Below are 20,068 nucleotides of genomic sequence, written 5' to 3'. Positions count from 1 at the left end.
TCCACTTTCAAATCAGACACACTGCCACAAAGAACTGTTTTTAAAGCTACAGCCTTCTCGGCACTCCTCATACATAGTTTCTTGTACAGTAAGTTTTCAAAAGATAAAACCTGTTTTTTTTTATCTAGTAATTCATAATATATAACAATTACTATATTGCATATATCACAGCAAACTTAAAAATATTTTATTATATTTCTTCTTAATATTTAAATCTATTATTAAAAATTAAATAGCGGGTTAAAATATCCTATTTACCAGTTGATAAAACAGTGTTTTTTTAAACTCATGAAATGTTTTTCAGCCGGTAATGGTACATTTTTTTTAATTTATGCTAATGAGTTTTAAAAAAAATTACTGTATATTTAATGGATAACTTAAGCAAGAATTGTTATCGCTAATAAAGGAAGAAGTTAAGCTTTAATAAAGAGAGAAGGAATAGAGTGAATTGCCAATATTTTGTTTTTATAAAATTATAACCTCAATTAAAACACGGCAGTGGAACTTGTTTAGCTTTGTTAACCAATCCTGAAATTAGGCGATCAACTGAATTCAAAGTATTTGGAAAATACAGGAATTCAGTTCCAGTTAATATTTTTTTAATATCATTATAAGATAATTCATTTTATTATTTGTGAACCTTGATCCTATAGTACCAAAAAATAATTAAAATACATTAACTATTATGATGCCATCTCACTTGTGATTTTATCATACTTTATTAAAAATCATGAGTTTACATATATTTAATAATTATCTGTTACATTTCTTTAAATTACAGGTTATTTTAACAATAAATCAGGTAAATTACATTTTAAATATAAATTGAACAGTTTAATTTATTGTGAGACGGTCAATATTCGTAAAACTGATGTTTTCGTAATCTACGAAATAATTTAGTAGTAATAATTGAATACATCTGGTGAACTGGATCAAAGCGAGATTTTGTTGAATAGCAGAACAATTCTTTTGCCCAAAGGAACGTTCGGACACATTAACAATTATTTTTAAAATAACAGAATTCAATATTCTCTTTGCATATTATTGAGCTTTTACTCTTTTGAAATGCAAAGATAAGAATGTATTTTTCGAAATAAAAATTAAATACAAAAAAAATCCTGAATGTGGGAATAACCACAATCTTAAAAAAATGTTTCTCAAGTTAAAGCCATTCCAAATCGCCTAATCACAATTGAAATGGGGATAATCAGAAAATGGAATTCTTATATTCTATCCAAAATAGATATCTATCTCGGTGGATAGTATCTCGGAAAATTTATCGTTAAGTAGTAATAGTATGTTGTTTTTCGTTTTATTTTCCCAATTGTTATAACAAGTGGCATATATTTCTATTGACAGATATCTTTATCGGTCAATATTTATCCTTCTTTTTTTCACTTTTTTGGATATTTTGAAATTCGCTGAACCAAAAAATGAATTAAAAACACAACATAACTCTCGTTATTATATGGTATTTTATGTCGTACTTAGTATGCTGTAGTACGTTTAGTATACTATAGTAATTATAGTTTATAAGTTTTTTTATGTAATAGTTTGTACAAGGTAATATTTGAAATTATAAAATATATATATTTCACATTATGAAATATTTCGTTTTAAGCAAGAACATTATTTTTTATGTTACATAAATATGTCAAATAAAAAAATATGACCTTAAATACGTACATTATTATTATTATTATTATTATTATTATTATTATTATTATTATTTTTTTTTTAAAAATAATAAATGATAATAACATAAAAATTAAATATACAATTTACCCCTTCTTCCATTTCATAATCGATAAATTATTACAGGTTAGAAAATGATATTATCGATTTACTGTTATGAAATTTATTCTTTTATTAATATTATTTTATGAAATTAAACCGCTGGCTAAAATATGATTGATGTAAGGTCACCTTTTTTATAATAATCAAATTAAATAACCTGCAGGAGACATGCTCAATAGGTTACTGACTGGTTAGCCTACATTTTAAAAATAAAACAACTTGCTGTGAGAGTTAGCTGATTCATATTGTAACTTTAAAGCCTAAAATCTCTATTATCTATTTATTTAAATGGGAAATTACTGTTTTTTTTTTTTATTATTTTTATTTTTATACTTTCTCTTTGAAGGACGAATATTCCTATCAAATTAATGCTATTATAGTATAATTTCAAACAAACATGATTTAAAATAGTCTGTTATTTTGTTGTTATGTTTCCGCAAATTTAAAGACACAATGAAAAAGAAATCTCAATGTCAATTCCACAAAAAATGGATGAATTTTCACCGAAAAAGAATTGTCAATGTCAATGTAAAAATTTAAGGTCACCTAAACTCGAAATTTAATCTATGTAGTCCAGATGGCCTCAAAAAAAATCCTAATTTTTTGGTGTTCTTCATAAAAAATCTACCTATTGTAATGGTACCATGATTCGACTTCCGGAAAATTTTAACATATCTTCGCGTTTCACATCCCCCAGACCTCAAAACTACCATCAGTTCAAAAGTTTATATATGCATTTACATGTGTAATATACATATATATTTCACTTTCTTGTGGACAGACACGATAACTGCCGTAATTTTGCGCTAATCACTTTCAAATTGATACATAAAATATAACGACCCAAAATCTCGGTCGTGTGCGTTAATGGGAAAAATCAGACCATGGGAGTGGAAATGGGGGGCTTTTTCGAAAAAACAAAATATCGCTGTAACTTTCTTATTACGTAAAATATCGAATTGATTTAAAAATCCTACTATTTTTTGGATAAGGGTCTAAAAGTTGTCTAAGTAAAGTTTTTTGGTATCTCCAACCATTGGCCCAGGGGGTGGAAAAATGTGGTTTCTGAGACAAAAAAAATCATACCTCCTTTAATAGGCAAAGTATCGAATCGGTTTAAAGTGGTTGATAGTTCTCTAAACATTGCCTAAAATTTTTATCTGAAATAATTTTTTATATGACCAACCCTTACGGCAAGGATGACAAAAACTTTGCTGGAATTGGAAGAATATGGGGCTTGTCGTATGTTAAACATGTGAAACGTTTTTCACATGAAACCATTATCGTATTGAGTAAATTTTAAGTATTTTTAACTTTAAGGAGGAAATTTTTTTTTATCCCCTACTTAGTAACTCCACCTTCCAGCGTGCCAAAAGGGTTTTTTTCTCCTATAAGGTTCCATTTGAAGATTGTGGATTTTTTTAAATTGTATATCCTTTAAAATCAAGACTAGTATATGTACTAGTAGGCTCCAATTCTACTTTTTTTAACCTCTTAAAATCAAAATATAAAGTTATACCTAATAAAAAACATGAAAATTGTAGGAACAGAAATTTTTAGAATCAAAAGTTAATGTAACATTATTTTTAATAAGGAGATTAATTAAAACCTTTTTTCTTTATTTATCTATTTTTAATTATTATTTTGAAAAGTAATGAATCGTATTAATTTCTACCTTTAAATTTTATTTCATTCACTCATCTATTTTATTTTATATTTTTTATTGAGTTTTATTAATTAACAAAAACCCACAATACATTTTGGTTAATAATGATCTTTTTTAACTTCATTATTTACTTCTCTCATTTGTATTAAATGTGACTACAAACTGATTTAATAAATAGCATATGAAGTGATTGGCACACATATGCCATAAGAAAAATACCATCTGCTTATGTGTTCCTTCAAATTACTGCATGCTTTATCTATACAAAAGTATTGAACTACATGATTTTATACAAATTGTGTTGATGAAATATTGTAATTAAAATTAATTTTATATTGCTATTGTTATTGACCCTAAAGACATGTATTTTATCTTCTCTTTAATATCATTAAAAAATTAGGGTTCAAATACAGAGATAGAAGAACAATTGCTAACATGTACAGGAACCAAACAGCAACAGTAATAATTGAAGAATATAAGAAAGAAGCCGTAATAAGAAAGGGAGTCCGACAAGGATGTTCTCTATCCCCGTTACTTTTTTATCTTTACATGGAACTAGCAGTTAATGATGTTAAAGAAAAATTTAGATTCGGAGTAACAGTACAAGGTGAAAAGATAAAGATGCTACGATTTGCTGATGATATAGTAATTCTAGCCAACAGTAAAAAGAATTTAGAAGAAACAATGAACAGCATGGATGAAGTCCTACGCAAGAACTATCGCATGAAAATAAACAAGTACAAAACAAAAGTAATGAAATGTATTAGAAATAACAAAGATGGACCACTGAATGTGAAAATAGGAGAAGAAAAGATTATGGAGGTAGAAGAATTTTGTTATTTGGGAAGTAGAATTACGAAAAGATGGACGAAGCAGGAGCGATATAAAATGCCGAATAGCACAAGCGAAACGAGCCTTCAGTCAGAAATATAATTTGTTTACATCAAAAATTAATTTAAATGTCAGGAAAAAAATTTTTAAAGTATATGTTTGGAGTGTCGCTTTATATGGAAGTGAAGCTTGGACAATCGGAGCATCTGAGAAGAAAAGATTAGAAGCTTTTGAAATGTGATGCTATAGGAGAATGTTAAAAATCAGATGGGTGGATGAAGTGACAAATGAAGAGGTATTGCAGCAAATAGATGAAGAAAGAAGCATTTGGAAAAATATAGCTAAAAGAAGAGAGTCTCGTCTTTTAGCTATATTTTTCACATATTAAGGCATCCTGGAATAGTCGCTTTAATATTACAAGGGACAGGTAGAAGGAAAAAATTGTGTTGGCAGGCCACATTTGGAATATGTAAAACAAATTGTTAGGGATGTAGGATGTAGGGGGTATACTGAAATGAAACGACTAGCACTAGATAGGGAATCTTGGAGAGCTGCATCAAACCAGTCAAATGACTGAAGACAAAAAAAAAAAAATATCATTATGTTGATTTAGTATAGTCTCTTGACATTAAAACCCAACAAAATTATTTTTATAATTATTTTTTTTGTTTTTTTTTAATAAAATCATTCATATTAATAATTAGTATTGTAATTAATTGTTAATAATTTAATTTAATTAATTTTATTAATTATATTCAGTAAACAACTCTCAATCGTTTTTTAATGTATTGTTGCATACTTACTTGAATGACGAATTAAAATCCCATCTTGGACTAACTTGCCAGCAAACAAGTAATATGACATCACCAAATTCATCTGTTAGGTGTTATCACATAACACCACCTAATGTATGATTTAACAAAATTTTCGAACTATAGAATTCACATCTATAAATCAAAATACATTTTAATAAATATCTGTGTTTAAAAAGACATCTAAAAATATGTCTTAAAAAAGACGATAAGAAGATATAAAAGATGTTAAAAGACATCTGTGTTTACTAAAAAGACAGAAAAGGAGTTTTTTTTGGTAAAATCTCTTAATAATGTTTAAAAGTTATCAAAAAGTATTTGTCTAGTATTTTTATACCACTTTATACCTAAATATTTTATTATGTTACATTTCAAAAGGAAGATATTATAAATGAAAATTGAAGGAAAGTTGATTTTAAAAGGTTTACGTGATTTTCCATTGTAAATCCAACTAAAAATTTGTTTAAATGATGCTGTACAGTTAATTAGAGATGGAAAAGAAGTTATCTACAAAGCATGTTGACTACTGGAATATTGTATGTTCTGTACCAGACATCAATAGTACAAATGCTGTATATAAAGATTGATAAATCTGACCCCTGGCAAACACTTCCTAACAGGGAAAATAGAATAGATTAGTCATTTTTTTTGCAAAATGAAGATTTCTCACAAATATCTATAAATGAAGAAAGATTTTAGTACAAGGAAACAAACTGATGTAGGATAATTTTCAGTTTGTAAAGGTTATTATAACAAGGAAAAATTATTTTCTTTATAAACTGGCTATTACTTTAATTAAAAATATATGTGTGTTTTTGTTAGGAATTTTTTCCATTGTTTATTAATGGAAATTTAGGTTAATGCATGCCAAGTAAGAAAAGAAACTTCATTAAAATCCATTTCTCTAGTATATTATCCTCAAATCCAAAGAGGTCCAGGTGAGGATCAATCAATTAGTAGATGTATTATGTGGAATATAAATTAATTCTGAGTTAAAAATAAAATCTGATCATTACTGACTGCTATAGCAAAATAGACTGGATAAACAAAAAATAAAGAAACAAAGACAAATACTGTAATGAAAGTTTGAGGAAAATTGTTTAATCAACCTACTTGTTAAGCTCTGAATAAGAAAAACAAAAATCATCACAAATATAAAAAGCTGTTTAACAGCTTTTTATATTTGTACAAAAGCTGTATAACAGCTGTTAAACAGCTTATTTTCAAGTTTGAAGGTTCTGAGGTTTATCCTAGTAAAGATAAATCTATCTTTACTAGGATACAAATCACTTTTATACAAATTTGAATATTAGATAGTGGATTCTGGTGTGCTTTGATGGTTGGGTTCAATTAACCACACATCTCAGGATCGGTTGGTTAAATTGTACATAACTACACTCATTTACATGTCAAATATATCATTAGAACATGGGGGTTGTTTATTGTTCACAAGTCGGACAGATTGCAACATATACATTAGAAATATAAAATAAAATAAAAAAGCATAGGCTTCAAGGATATGCAGACATGATTATCACCCAAAGATGTCAACAAAACAGATATCTGAACAGTTAAATGTTCAGTTCCATTCCTGGTCAAAAAAATAACTACCATTTAAAGATTGGTAAATTTTCCCAATAATAATACTCGTATTTCCTAGAAATTAAATCTGTATTTTCTACAGAACTACTACACATTCTCTCCAAGTTTTGACTAATAATCATTTATGACTAATAGTAGGGAAATCTAGACTACTAAAGGATTAAGTAATCATAAAAAAAGTGTATCAAAATTCCAGCATAAGTTCTCAAATGATTTCAAAGTAATATAATAAAATATTAGTGTTTATTGCACACCATTTCAATTTAATTTTTCTAATCTAAAATCGTGTTATATTTATTTTTAATGAATCCTTTTTTTATCTTTCAGGGGACCAAAAGAGAGAACAAAGTTGTAGAATGGCAAAGTCCAGCAGAACTTTTATCAAAATTTGACTTTGATTTGAAAAAAGATTCTTTGTCACATGATAAATTACTTGCTATTACAAGAGATATTATTCATTACAGTGTTAAAACAGGACATCCTTATTTTGTTAACCAGTTATTCTCAACGTAAGTTTTTCTATACAAGTATTTTGATGCTAGACTTACTCATAGATTCATACATAAAAAAATATATGCTAACATTAAAACGTATTATTAATTATGTCTTTTCAAATTTGAAACAATTTCATTATTTCACATTTTTCATTTTTCATTTTATATAATAACTGTTAATGGAGCAGATGATGTGTTGCCTGAGAGATAGATATAATAAGCTACAAAGCAACAGGAATTTAGTTGAAATTATTCCAGAGTATACATAAAAAAAATAATTTAATGCTTTTTGATTGTTTAAAACTACAGAAAGAAATTATTAAAAAATAGATACTTATAACAAAATATTTATTACAACAAGGAGTAAAAGTTGCACTTATACTGAATGTCATTTAAATTGGCTTCAAAAGAGCTTATCTTTTATGAAAGATGAAATATTACTAAAACTGCACAATTATAAATTTAAAAAAACCAGTTGCAAAGAAGTTTTTATTTACCAGTGTTGAAGCAGTTTTTATTTGATTGGCCATTATACAAAACACAAAAAAAATTTAGTTTTCTTTTTCTGTTTGTAATATCTAATATTTATATAATTACATACAAGAATGATAGCTTTGAAACTTGTTTTTACTTCAAAAAAGAAAAATCTATCTTATGATTGCAATAGTACACTTGTAAACCCTTGGCTTCAAAAAAATACAAAATTTTCAAAAATACCAGATGAACAGGATATGTTTGTTTTAACTAATAAATAAACAGTTGATAAAAAATTTGGTAAAAATATTTTTTAAACTTGCCACTAGTAACTACTTACATAAAAGCAAAAATAAACATGCTGCTACAAAAGAAATCTTGGCAAAATTCATGATATTTAGTATAATTCATGACAATTAAGATACTTGTATTGGTAACATTCTACTATAGAACTACACAGTCATATAAAATAGTATGTAATACATACATAGTATGCAGAACATGTAATTATGAAAGAATTTCAATGAACAGAAGTAACTTATAACCAACAGCAAATATTTTTACATCATGATTACTTGTAAAGTTAAGCTTTTATTTTTTTAAATTCTTTTCTAGTGTTGATCCATTTGGATTGGTTGGACAATGGCTAACCGATGCTCTCAATCCAAGTGTATACACATATGAAGTAGCACCTGTGTTCACACTTATGGAAGAGACTGTATTATCAGAAATGCGTAGAATAGTTGGATTTCCACAGGAGCAAGGAGATGGTATATTTTGTCCTGGTGGTTCAATCGCTAATGGCTATGCAATTAGCTGTGCAAGATTTCAAGCTGTTCCAGAAGTAAAGGTAAAATTACAATGAATAAGGGTCCTGGAAAAGAGAGTAAACTACCCAATCTACCCTTATGTGTAGATCACCCTTTTTCACCATTTATTCCTTTTTCTTAACCTTAATTCCTACTCACCCCCATTATTGACACTATGGATTCAAGTCTGATTCCAGGAGGTTCATTATTCTGAAGATTTCAGGTCATAAAGAGCCAGTGCATCCTTAGTAAAAAGTGGGAGGGCTCCCTGTTGATCAACAAAGTAGGGACACTACTTCTTGTCCAGTGGTTTATTAAGTCAAGCTAAGCCTCATATTCCCCGTCCCTTTAACCATTAACACAAATAAATACAGCAGTAGTGTACCACAGCAAAACAAATACAGCAATTTTTTTGTTTATTTTTATATTGTGACTACACTACCTGACTACACCCATTCTTTAAGTTGTCTGTGTAATGTGAGATTACTGTTCTTTGATTATTTAGCAATTTTCATCTTATAAATAGTGTTATGTGAAAGTCAATTTATTTAGTTTTTTACATATTATAAAATCATATTTTCGTAATTTTTACTCTGTACATTATCTTTACATAATAATGGACATACAATTCAAAGAAATTGTTTTCCTTTCACCTCAAAGGAAAGGCAAATATGACTGTGAAAGAAAAGCTACTCCAGCACAGGATTGGTTATTAGTGATAATAAGTAAACTTGATCCAAAATTATCTGCTGTGGACTTAAATCAAGAATTAGCAAGCAGCCTGTGAAATAGATTTGCATGTGACAACTCTCAGACATTGACATCTTGTAGGTGGACGGAAATCTTGTCTGCCAGCTAAGTACTCTACAGCTTTAAGTAATACTTTAAGTACTCTACAGCCAGGCAACTCCCTAGACTTAAACCCAGTTGAAAATCTTTGGGTAATAGTCAAAAACACAACTCTCAAAAATGAATTGTACCATAAAAATTGACTTCATTAATGCAATAATATTGGTATGATTTCATGAAGAAATCAACAAAATTTTTAGTACACTTGCTGAATCAATGCCAAGTGGTGTACATGAAAAGATTAAGAATAAAAGAGGACATATTAATTACTAGATATTAACATATCATACAGATATGATTTTTTTCTAAATAAGGATACTTTTTACTAAATAACATCTGTGTTCAGATTAATTTACACACTACTGTAAATTGTTAAAAATTGATACAATAATGTCAGACAAAGTGTAAAACATTCTGAAAATTACGTAGCCATTTTCAAGCACAATAAGCATCTCATGTTAGGCGTAATAGACAAAATAAGGATAAACTGATTTACCATTCCTTCTTTACTGAACTGTATAAACTGATAAACATCATAATTTTGACTTCACTGAAATGTACATGTAAATTGATCAGTAAAAATATTACAAAATTATTTTAAGTGTACGACTTTCAGAATTAAAAAAATTTGGTCACAATAATGTATCTTCACTATATCTGATATATATTATATATATATATACACTCAATTAACAACTGTCAAAAATACTCTCTGTTATATTTGGAGTAATAAATTATATTAAGTTACGAAAGAAATTAAAGAACTAAATAAAATGTTTAGAGAAATTAATTCTGGACTAATTGTTTAAAGTAAACTCAGTAAAATATAAATAAACATTTCAACAAATTGAACATGCAACTTTGTTGCATCCTACATTCACCAGTATACAATGTGTTGTTAATTAGGACCCAAAAAAATGTATGATAGTACATGAAATTGATACCATTAAAATTTAAATCATTAGAAAAAGCCCGTTGTATCACCCTTCCATACAGAAAGGAAGATTTTTACTTTTGCATAAATCCTACTTATTATTACATATAACATCTTAATAATAGCTTAGTTATTTTTACTTCTCTGTGTTATTATAAAAAATATTTAAAAAAATAACTAATAAAAAAAATTGTTTATAAATCCATTTTCATTGTATATAATTTATGTTACTAAACATAAAAATAAATAAAAATATTTTATTTAGATAACATAATTTATACATTACGTAGATCACATCAATAATGGTAAGTGTGCTATTCCACAGAAAACTAAAAGGAACTGCTTCACCATTTGTCAGGAAAGATCAAGGGAAGCCATAGAAAAACCAAAAATTAAAATTGGTAATTAGCAACCTTAACTTGATAAGATAAGTGAAATTGTATCTTAAAATGTTAGGTTTGCCTTTTTATTATTAAAATGGACTTGTCATTTTTTTTCTTTCTTTGTTTATAGACAAAAGGTTTACATGGTTTAAAACGTATGGTATTATATACATCAGAAGAGGCACATTATTCTATAAAGAAACTAGCTGTGTTACAAGGAATTGGTGCTGATAATGTGTATTTGATAAAGACTGATAACAGAGGAAAAATGGACATTTCACATTTAGAAGCACAAATTAAAAGAACAATTGATGAAGGTGCTTTACCATTTATGGTTTCAGCAACAGCAGGTAAATATAATGTACATTTTAAATTTAAATATAGATTAGTTTGAGTTACAAACGTAAAAAGTTAATTTTTTATACCTAACCTGCCTTAAGTTTTCACCCTGGCTAAAAAAAAATGCTTGAAATACAAATTTTTATTGCTGCACTTCATCAAAATTAGTAAAATCATAATACTGACCAAAATTAGAGTTGGTAAATTTGTAACTGATGAAAAACTTCATTGTAAGAAATTTACACATATAGATTCCTAAATATTAATTTCCACTGTAGAAGAATGTCAAAATAAAGTGACTTCAATGGCTTTGGTATTATAATACCAGTAAGACCTCGGAAATGCAACACTAACATTATATTCATGAAACAAGATAAAATATAAAAATGGAGGTTTTAATTTTATCATAGAGTCACTGCACCTAGCTAAAATTATTTTCACTTCTTAACACATAATAACATTCATTCTTTTTAAAACAATGTAATATAATCAAATTGTAATATAAAACAATATTGAGGTAAAAAGTTTAATGAGAAATATTCTAAATCAATTTAAAATAATCAAATTCATTTGATTATATTATTTATTAAATCAAACCTTCTGTTAGATTTGGTTTTTTGTTTAAAAATTGCTTTCCAGTTAATTTTATCATAAAGATTATCTGTACGATAAAATTAACTGATAATCAGATAATCTGTAAGACTACAGATATCTAAATTCCCTGAAAGTGAATCTGGAATTTTTCATCAAACAATTTATTAGCTTCAGCTACAAGAAACCATTACTAATTGTGATTATTTAATGTTTTATTATGTATGAATTTTGCTGTATTACATACATATTTAAAAATCATAGTCATAATTCCATATTCTAAACATGATAAATGTATAATTCTTTTTTTTTAGGTACTACAGTCCTAGGTGCATTTGATCCACTGGAAAAAATAGCAAATATTTGTAAACAGTACAATTTATGGTTTCATGTAGATGCAGCTTGGGGAGGCGGTGCACTAATGTCTCGTAGACATAAACATCTCCTTAGTGGAATAGAAAGGTAAGCTATATAATATATAGGTAAGCTAAATATATCACTGTTTTTCTTTCCACTGACCAAATTTTTCATTAATTATTTTCTTAACTATTTTAGTTATACAACTAACAAAAGGAAACCAGTTAAAATTAGGTTAAGTTCCACAACACATGTAAATTCATCATTTTTCTTCAGTTTGCATAGTATATTTTCATTCCATTCATTATATATATATTTTTTTTAATAAAAATTAAACTTGGCATCAACAGCTCTGGTCATTATCTACTAATAAATGGTAATTGCTTTCAGAAAAACAAAACTATATTTAGTTTTTTTGATCATTCAGTGAGTTATACATCTATATTTGTATCTCCTTGTAGGTGTCATGGAACTTACAGTTTCACAACAAAGTTAAAAGTATTACTTTAGTTGAAGTTAAAACTATTGAAAATATAACCTGATTAAAGCAACCTTGAAGAATTTTCTTTTATTCAATCCACTGTTTAATCTAGAGAAATTTATTACTATATTACCTTAATAATGTTCAAAGAAGAGACAGACTTATAGGCCACATACTAAGGCATCCTGGAATAGTTGCTTTAATATTGGAAGGACAGGTAGAAGGGAAAAATTGTGTAGGCAGGCCACGTTTGGAATATGTAAAACAAATTGTTAGGGATGTAGGATGTAGAGGGTATACTGAAATGAAACGACTAGCACTAGATAGGGAATCTTGGAGAGCTGCATCAAACCAGTCAAATGACTGAAGACAAAAAAAAAATGTTCAAAGAAATCTAAGTTTGGATCACATATATTTCTATTAGATAATGGTTAAGCAGTTAATTACAAATAATAATTTCTGAATAATGAATTATTCATTGTCTTGTGAAGTGATGTGCATTATCTAATTAGCCTGTATACTAATTACACTAGTATAGTAATCTGAATTCTCTACTTTATATAAAATAGGTTTCATAAATTTCTAATTTAGTTAGTCTAAACACCAAATTTAGACTAATTTAGTTAGTCTAAATCATGCTAGTGAAATCTTTCACCAGCCATAACTCACAAACAAAGCATTTTGGGACATATGTTTGTATGAACTTTTTCCATTATTTTCACAAGCAGAAGAGGTAATGAAAGTCCCAGGAGTACTTCGTGGTACACCCTGAATTTACCTTTATTCTTTAGTTGAAATTTCCAATTTACCTAATCTAATTGAGGAAATTGTCACAGAAACTAATTTTGTCTGATGGGGAAAATCAAACTCTACTATAAAACATAAATTACAATCAACTTGCATTTAAAAGGGTTTCTTTATTGTAGATAAAAACTTAATCAAATAATTGAGCATTTCCTACTTTCCCCAATTATTACTTAGAGTTTTTATTAAGGAAATAACTTAATAGATTTGACTGACAGTTATTTTATCTAGCAATTCTAATATACTACTACACTGTAGTACTGTGAAGGTCATACAAGATTTTTAGCAAGAGTAGCCTGCAGTAAATTTCTGTTTAACAATAGGTTGCTTGGGTAACTTTTAAATTATTCAATAAAATATTATTTTATTAAAATAAATTTGTTTAATATAAGATTAATTTACTGTTTGGGTGACATTTTTATTTCATCCTAGCCTATATGTGGATGTTTTCTGTCTACTGTTAAATAACAGAAATAAATGTATTTTGAATAAATTTAATTAATGTATAAAATAAAAATGACTTAAATGGCATAATGTCACGTATTAAATATAATTTTTTTAAATAAATCTTTACAATTGCATCGCCAATAATATTAAATTAAGCACTGTAAATCAGCTAATTAGTAAATTTAAGAAAAATAATAAAATTAAATGACCAAAATGAGACATATATGACTCATAACTACTTAATAATATTTACAATGAAAACATGAATGCAGATATTGAAATATATGAACGTAATCAGCAAATGTACTAAATACTCTTAATTAACTGTGAAAAGTAATAATTTAAGGAATTATAACAAAGTACATAAAACTGAAATATTGTATAATTGGAGAGACATTAAAAGAAATTTTCAATAATATCTGAAATGAATATATATATATACATTATTCAAAAGAATTATTAAGATATTTTTCATTTCTAACCTATTAAAATGAGCATGAGTCTGATATTTGATTACACACTAAGGTTCAATAAAATGAATTGTAATTCAATATTAAAATGCTTCTTAGTTAATTTGTAGGAAGACTTAAATTGTAAAGGGTATTTCATTTTTCTGATATAAAAATAAAAAGTACAAGAGTACAAAAGAAAGAGTATAAAAGTACATTCAGTGCCATAACCAAAATGGTTGTCAGTGATTTGACATGAGTCACAAGTCACTGCTGAAAATGTTACTCTTTCAAGAGTAACATGATCCTGTCTGAGGCTTATTAAACAAAGTGAAGAGTGTACTGGTTTCCAGTTGCTTTCTTTGTGGAGCCAAATCCATACTGCATATCAGCATGCTAGTTAACCTGTCGCTAAATTCACCACAAAAACTGACAGTACAGTAAACATCATTACTCTCAGATTAATGTACCCTTTTCTATTGTGAAACAATATGTTATATGTTCAGCTCAACAGGAAAAATGTTCTCATCAGAAAATTTAACTACTGGTAATCTTTAGCCAGTATGAGTGTGAATATTAATTAAGAATCAAAGCTCATGAAGAATCAAACCAGATCTTTGATATCATTATTAATATGGAACAATTCAGTATTATTTTATGTTTACCTATAAAACAGAAGACTTATTTAATAATGAATGACAATACACTATACTTACTAGCATTTACATTTAGGAATTTATACCAGTTGGCTGAGTTAAGGAACCAATGAGAATTTTCTGACTTGGCTGATAAATTATATAAGTATAAGGCTTTACCCATTCAACAGCACCAGAAGGTACAAATGCCATTGGTTGTAGAACCTATTTCATATCAGTTAAATATCAAAGTCAGATCCATTTACTAGCCTTTGAAATCCAGAATATAAAGTATCAGTCCTAATTTATGAAGATATTTTCATCACCATAACCATACTTCACATACCTATCATCTTTTAGTCAGTTAAAATTTTACTAGTTGTTTAATAATAATTTATTTGATTTATATACTCTTAAATTTATAAAAAAATTCTACCATTACTGTAGTAAAAAATAAATAATTAGAGATAATGATCTTAGATGTTTATATATATTTTCTTTATTTTCTTTAGAGCTGATTCAGTAACATGGAATCCACATAAGATGCTTGCAGCACCACAACAATGTTCAACCTTTTTAACAAGACATAAAGATATATTAACGCAATGTCATTCAGCTAATGCACAGTATTTATTTCAGAAGGATAAATTTTATGATACAAGGTATGACACAGGAGATAAGCATATACAGTGTGGACGTCGTGCTGATGTTTTAAAATTCTGGTTCATGTGGAAAGCTAAGGTAATATTTCTCATGCAATGAAGTAAAATTGTACTTAAAAATATTATTGGGTGATATTTTCTCATACACATTTTCATAACATAGTTTTAAATCTTAACATTATTATAGGAACTATGAGTAGATATTGAAAAATGAAATCATTGTTTAAAGAATGATTAAGTTCCATTTTAATTTTTAAAATAGTTGTTGTTTTAGTAATATAACTTTATGTAGATTGCTTTCTTACCTATAATATAATTATTTTTACGTTAGGATGTGAATAACTTTTACTATAAGTTTTTAATATAAATTATTTAAATTTGTTTAGGGTACAGATGGATTTGAAGCCCATGTTGATAATTTATTTGACAATGCTAGATATTTTACTGAGAAGATTCGACACCATCCAAACTTTGAATTAGTTTTACCACACCCAGAATGCACAAATATATGTTTTTGGTTTGTTCCAAAGAGCCTTCAAGGTACACAAAATGAACCTGATTATACACAAAAACTTCACAAGGTAAAGAAAAAAATTTAAATCTGCTAACCAGTTAGTGTAATGTTTATCTGCAGTAGTGTAATATTAGTGCACATAAACTATTGTTTATTGCATTAGTTTTTTGTTACACTTAGTTTAGTTTATTAGTTGACTTATATGTACATGTTAATTACTTATGTTGTCGTATATGTTTTTAATTATTAGCATTAAGTTGCCTTACATTAAATTCCTAGCAAGGGTCTGCGATGTTTTTTTATCTACTATTTCATTCATGTTACTTCCTCACTTAAGTATACACTCAGCATATCTGAAGTTGAGGTTGTAATACTAAAGATAAAATTAATATTAAACCTTAAAAAATAACTACCAGTTAAAATATAAGAGAATAATTATATTTTCCTTTAAAACAAATAAACCACTTTAAAAACATTTAAAATTTTACAAAACATACGTGTTTGAAATATTTTGAAAAAATAAAAATATACTTTCATTTATTTGAATCTATCTGACTGTAATAAAAGTAAGAAACCAGCAAAGGTAAACAACTCAGATAAGAATGGAACAAGGTGTGTTTGGTAAAAACTGCTTTTAAGATTTCTCAACAATTGTTTTTAGACAAAAAATTTAAGACCAGAATAACCCATGCAGGGGAAAAAACATAGATATTATGAATTGATGGTATTATATAGTACTTTAAGTTGAAAATATAGATAAATTAGATGTAATAATGAAAAATATAATATTCAAACTTTAAAGGATTAATAAAATTATTACCGGAGAAAATAATCTGATAATCAATAAAACGAAGGAAATGAAAGGTAAGGAAACTGAATGCAATAATGAGTTAAATATTAAAATGAAAATTAAACAACTTTATTTTTAATTTGACAAAATCACAAAGAATAGCTAAGTAAGAAGACGTCAAAAACGTACTGGTGTAACAGTTTCTATTCAAAAAAATCTCTAGTATAATTTCTAGTATATCTCTGAACTAGCAGAGTAATTTAGAATGTGAAAGATATCCTTAATACATCTGTATGAAGGAAGGAAAAACACCTACAAAAGAAGTACAGGAAACTAAGAAAAAAAAGAGGTTTATGATATTATATGCTGTAAAAAGGTTTTGCTTTAATAGATTAATAATAACAAACCTTATGATGAAAAACTCTTAGACAAACAACAAACTTATAAAGAACTCTTGAAAAAAGAACTGGTTTCATTGGCATTACAGCAAAGAATCTGGGATTAATTAATTAGATTCGAAGAGTAATTTTTACTGCAAAAACTATAGTGAGATAAAATTAGAAAACACAAACTATTAGAAAAGTCTGGAAGGAGTTTCTTGTTAGAAAACTGAGGGTGAGTAAACAAAACAAACACTGTTGTGAACAGGTATAAAAATCTATTTTGCAGTGAGTTTGTAATTTCTTTCTGTACCATGAATCCAACTAATTTTTTAAATAACAAGATGATTTTTAATTATTTTTCATGTAAATTTTGGTGAAAAACAAAACAGTACTGAAACCCATTTTTTTAGCAACAACAGTAGCTAAAAAAATCTCTACCATAAAACTAGTAAGTTTTGTATATCAGCAATAAATATGCAAAATTCATGAAAGGAATAAGGAAGAGAAACTTGCTGTAGGAAATTTTCTTATTGAATTTCAGTTTTAGATTACTTTCAACCAAATATCTGTAACAATTACTCCTCTAAAATAACTGAACACCGATGTATAAACTGTAAAATTTACACACTGACAAACTGCTGTAAATTATTTATCTGAAACATTATTGTGATTTCAACTAGTGTAATTTTAAATATTGTAGTAAATCAGCATTTACATAATAATTCAGCTGTTACTTTTCAACATTGTTACAAAGTTAAACATTTTTATTTTATATATAGCTTAAATTCAAGTGTAACATGAAACTGACAAATTCTCTAAATTAATTATATTTTAAAAAGTAATATAGTAGTGGATCAAATCTGTTTCTTAATGCAGTCAAATCATATTTATTTCTACATTTTTTAATTAATTCAAATCTTTATTTTTAAAACAACTTCTTAAAATGAAACTAATAGAAAAACTAACTATGGATATGTATGGTTATAGAATACAGCCTTTATAATAATAAGTATGTGATTTATTTAATAATAGATTTCTTATAGAGTATAAATAAAGTAAATAAAAGGCAGTAAGACAGTTTGAAAAATCACTAGTGTAACTGATTGTATCTACTTGCACCAAAACCAGCTTGCAAAATCTGCTACCGATGAGGAAATACCATTGGATTATATGAATTAAAGGCATATGTACAACTTGTATAAAAACTTTCAACTCTGTCAGGTCAAGTAATGTGACCTGATGTTGTAAAAACTGTTAATTAAACAGACCTACTGTATAATTAATAAATTAATTACATTTTTAATTATTTATTAAAAATATAGACCCGGTCCAACATTTTTTAATTCAATTAATTTTCAGGTAAAGCAACTATACCATCATTAATAAAGTTACCTTTCAGTGCTGCACCAATAATAATCCTTATAAAATAAAGAGGCACATACTAGTATTCTCAAAAACTTGGTATTTAAGCAGGACTCATTGGTCATCTTATTTTAGGACCTTTTCTTAAATTGCAACTTTATTAAGCTTTGCTAATCCATAGCATTTAGTTGATCAGTTCTATCAGCCAAGAATAATCACTGAATACGAACTGAAATAATAAGCTGTTAAAGCTAGAGTCATCAACTCAGTAATAATATTCATTATAATATCTTAATTGCTGATGATTTGTGAATGGTTATAAATTTTAAGAAATAGTTTAATACAAATTTATAATTTTATATAACATTTTCTTTTTTAATCTTTTTAGGTTGCTCCAAAAATAAAAGAAGAGATGGTAAGAAAAGGGTCAATGCTGATCACATACCAACCATTAAATAACTTACCAAATTTTTTTCGTCTTGTATTACAAAATTCTGCTCTTAATTACAGTGATATGGATTATTTAATTGAAGAATTAGAACGACTTGGAAGTAATCTATAAATGAAAAATAGATTAAAATAAAATAACCAAATAAATTTAATTTAAATTTTAGTAAAGAAACAATATTAAGTTTATTAATATAACTTATGTGATAAGATTAGTAGCATATATGTGAATTTTATTTTCTGAAGAACAAATTATTTATGATTTTATAATAAGGTACAGCACATTATAGTTTAATATCATCAATCATAATATTCTCAGAAATTTAATCAGCTTCATAAAACAATTCATGGACAGCTTCACAGAAATAATAAAAAGACAAAAGTTTTTAATTTTCATTATTTTATCACTTCATGTGTATGTTTTTTTTTATAATGTAAGACTGCAATATAAAATACCAAATATCATGAACAATAAATAGTTTTTTTTCTTTTAATAATAACTAAAACCAGATGACAAGAGTTTTTAGTGTCCAATTTAGATCTGTCTGTGCTTAACAAATTTATTATAATGCTACTCAAATAAAAATAAAAGTAATTTTAAAAAAACGAGTGTGATAACTAATAGGAAAATGCACATAAATTATTTACTTGATATCTCACCATCGTTTAGACTATTTTTGTAAAAAATGCTTGTAATATACCTTAACTGTAGATGTGTTAGATAATATTATTTTATATTTATACCTACAGATACTTATAATTTTTATTTATTTTTCTTGTATGAAAATATGAATTGTCATTATGAGAATAAAAATCATATTGCTTTGCTTATATATTTGTTTTCTTATTTATTTTTAATCCTGTTTTAAGATATCTTCAGGTGTACTTGGTTAAAACAATTAAAGATTGGCTATTTATTTTTTTTTACTGACTTCAGTTAGAATTATGGCTGAATAATAATAATATACTGCCATGAGAAATTTAATTTAAAAATTATAATAATAAAACAAAGATAATGCAATATAATAGATAGGAGACAATAAGAAATGAAATATTAACATAAATAACATAGTGTTTCAAAAGTGGCATAATTTTATTGTTTTGGTGGTAAAATTACAGACTGAAGGAGGAAGATAAAGATCAAGAACACACTGGT

The 20,068-nt window shown here is 26.8% G+C and overlaps 1 protein-coding gene across 1 annotated transcript in view; it reads left to right on the top strand.

The window, feature by feature from the left end:
* b (glutamate decarboxylase-like protein black) overlaps positions 1–19,743 on the top strand; it is a 36,103-nt gene extending 16,360 nt beyond the window's left edge. Inside the window, exons 2-8 of the mRNA XM_075368140.1 lie at positions 7,036–7,217; positions 8,292–8,526; positions 10,782–11,001; positions 11,896–12,043; positions 15,267–15,495; positions 15,803–15,997; positions 18,854–19,743. Coding sequence (XP_075224255.1) covers positions 7,036–7,217; positions 8,292–8,526; positions 10,782–11,001; positions 11,896–12,043; positions 15,267–15,495; positions 15,803–15,997; positions 18,854–19,027 — 1,383 coding nt within the window. The 3' untranslated portion in view covers positions 19,028–19,743. The remainder of the gene's footprint in view (positions 1–7,035; positions 7,218–8,291; positions 8,527–10,781; positions 11,002–11,895; positions 12,044–15,266; positions 15,496–15,802; positions 15,998–18,853) is intronic.
* Positions 19,744–20,068: the final 325 nt, after the last annotated feature.

This window comes from Lycorma delicatula, chromosome 6, assembly GCF_047948215.1.
Source record: "Lycorma delicatula isolate Av1 chromosome 6, ASM4794821v1, whole genome shotgun sequence".
NCBI lineage: Eukaryota > Metazoa > Arthropoda > Insecta > Hemiptera > Fulgoridae > Lycorma > Lycorma delicatula.
The sequence above is the reverse complement of the archived record's forward strand: the minus strand, read 5'-3'. Positions and strand labels throughout refer to the sequence as shown.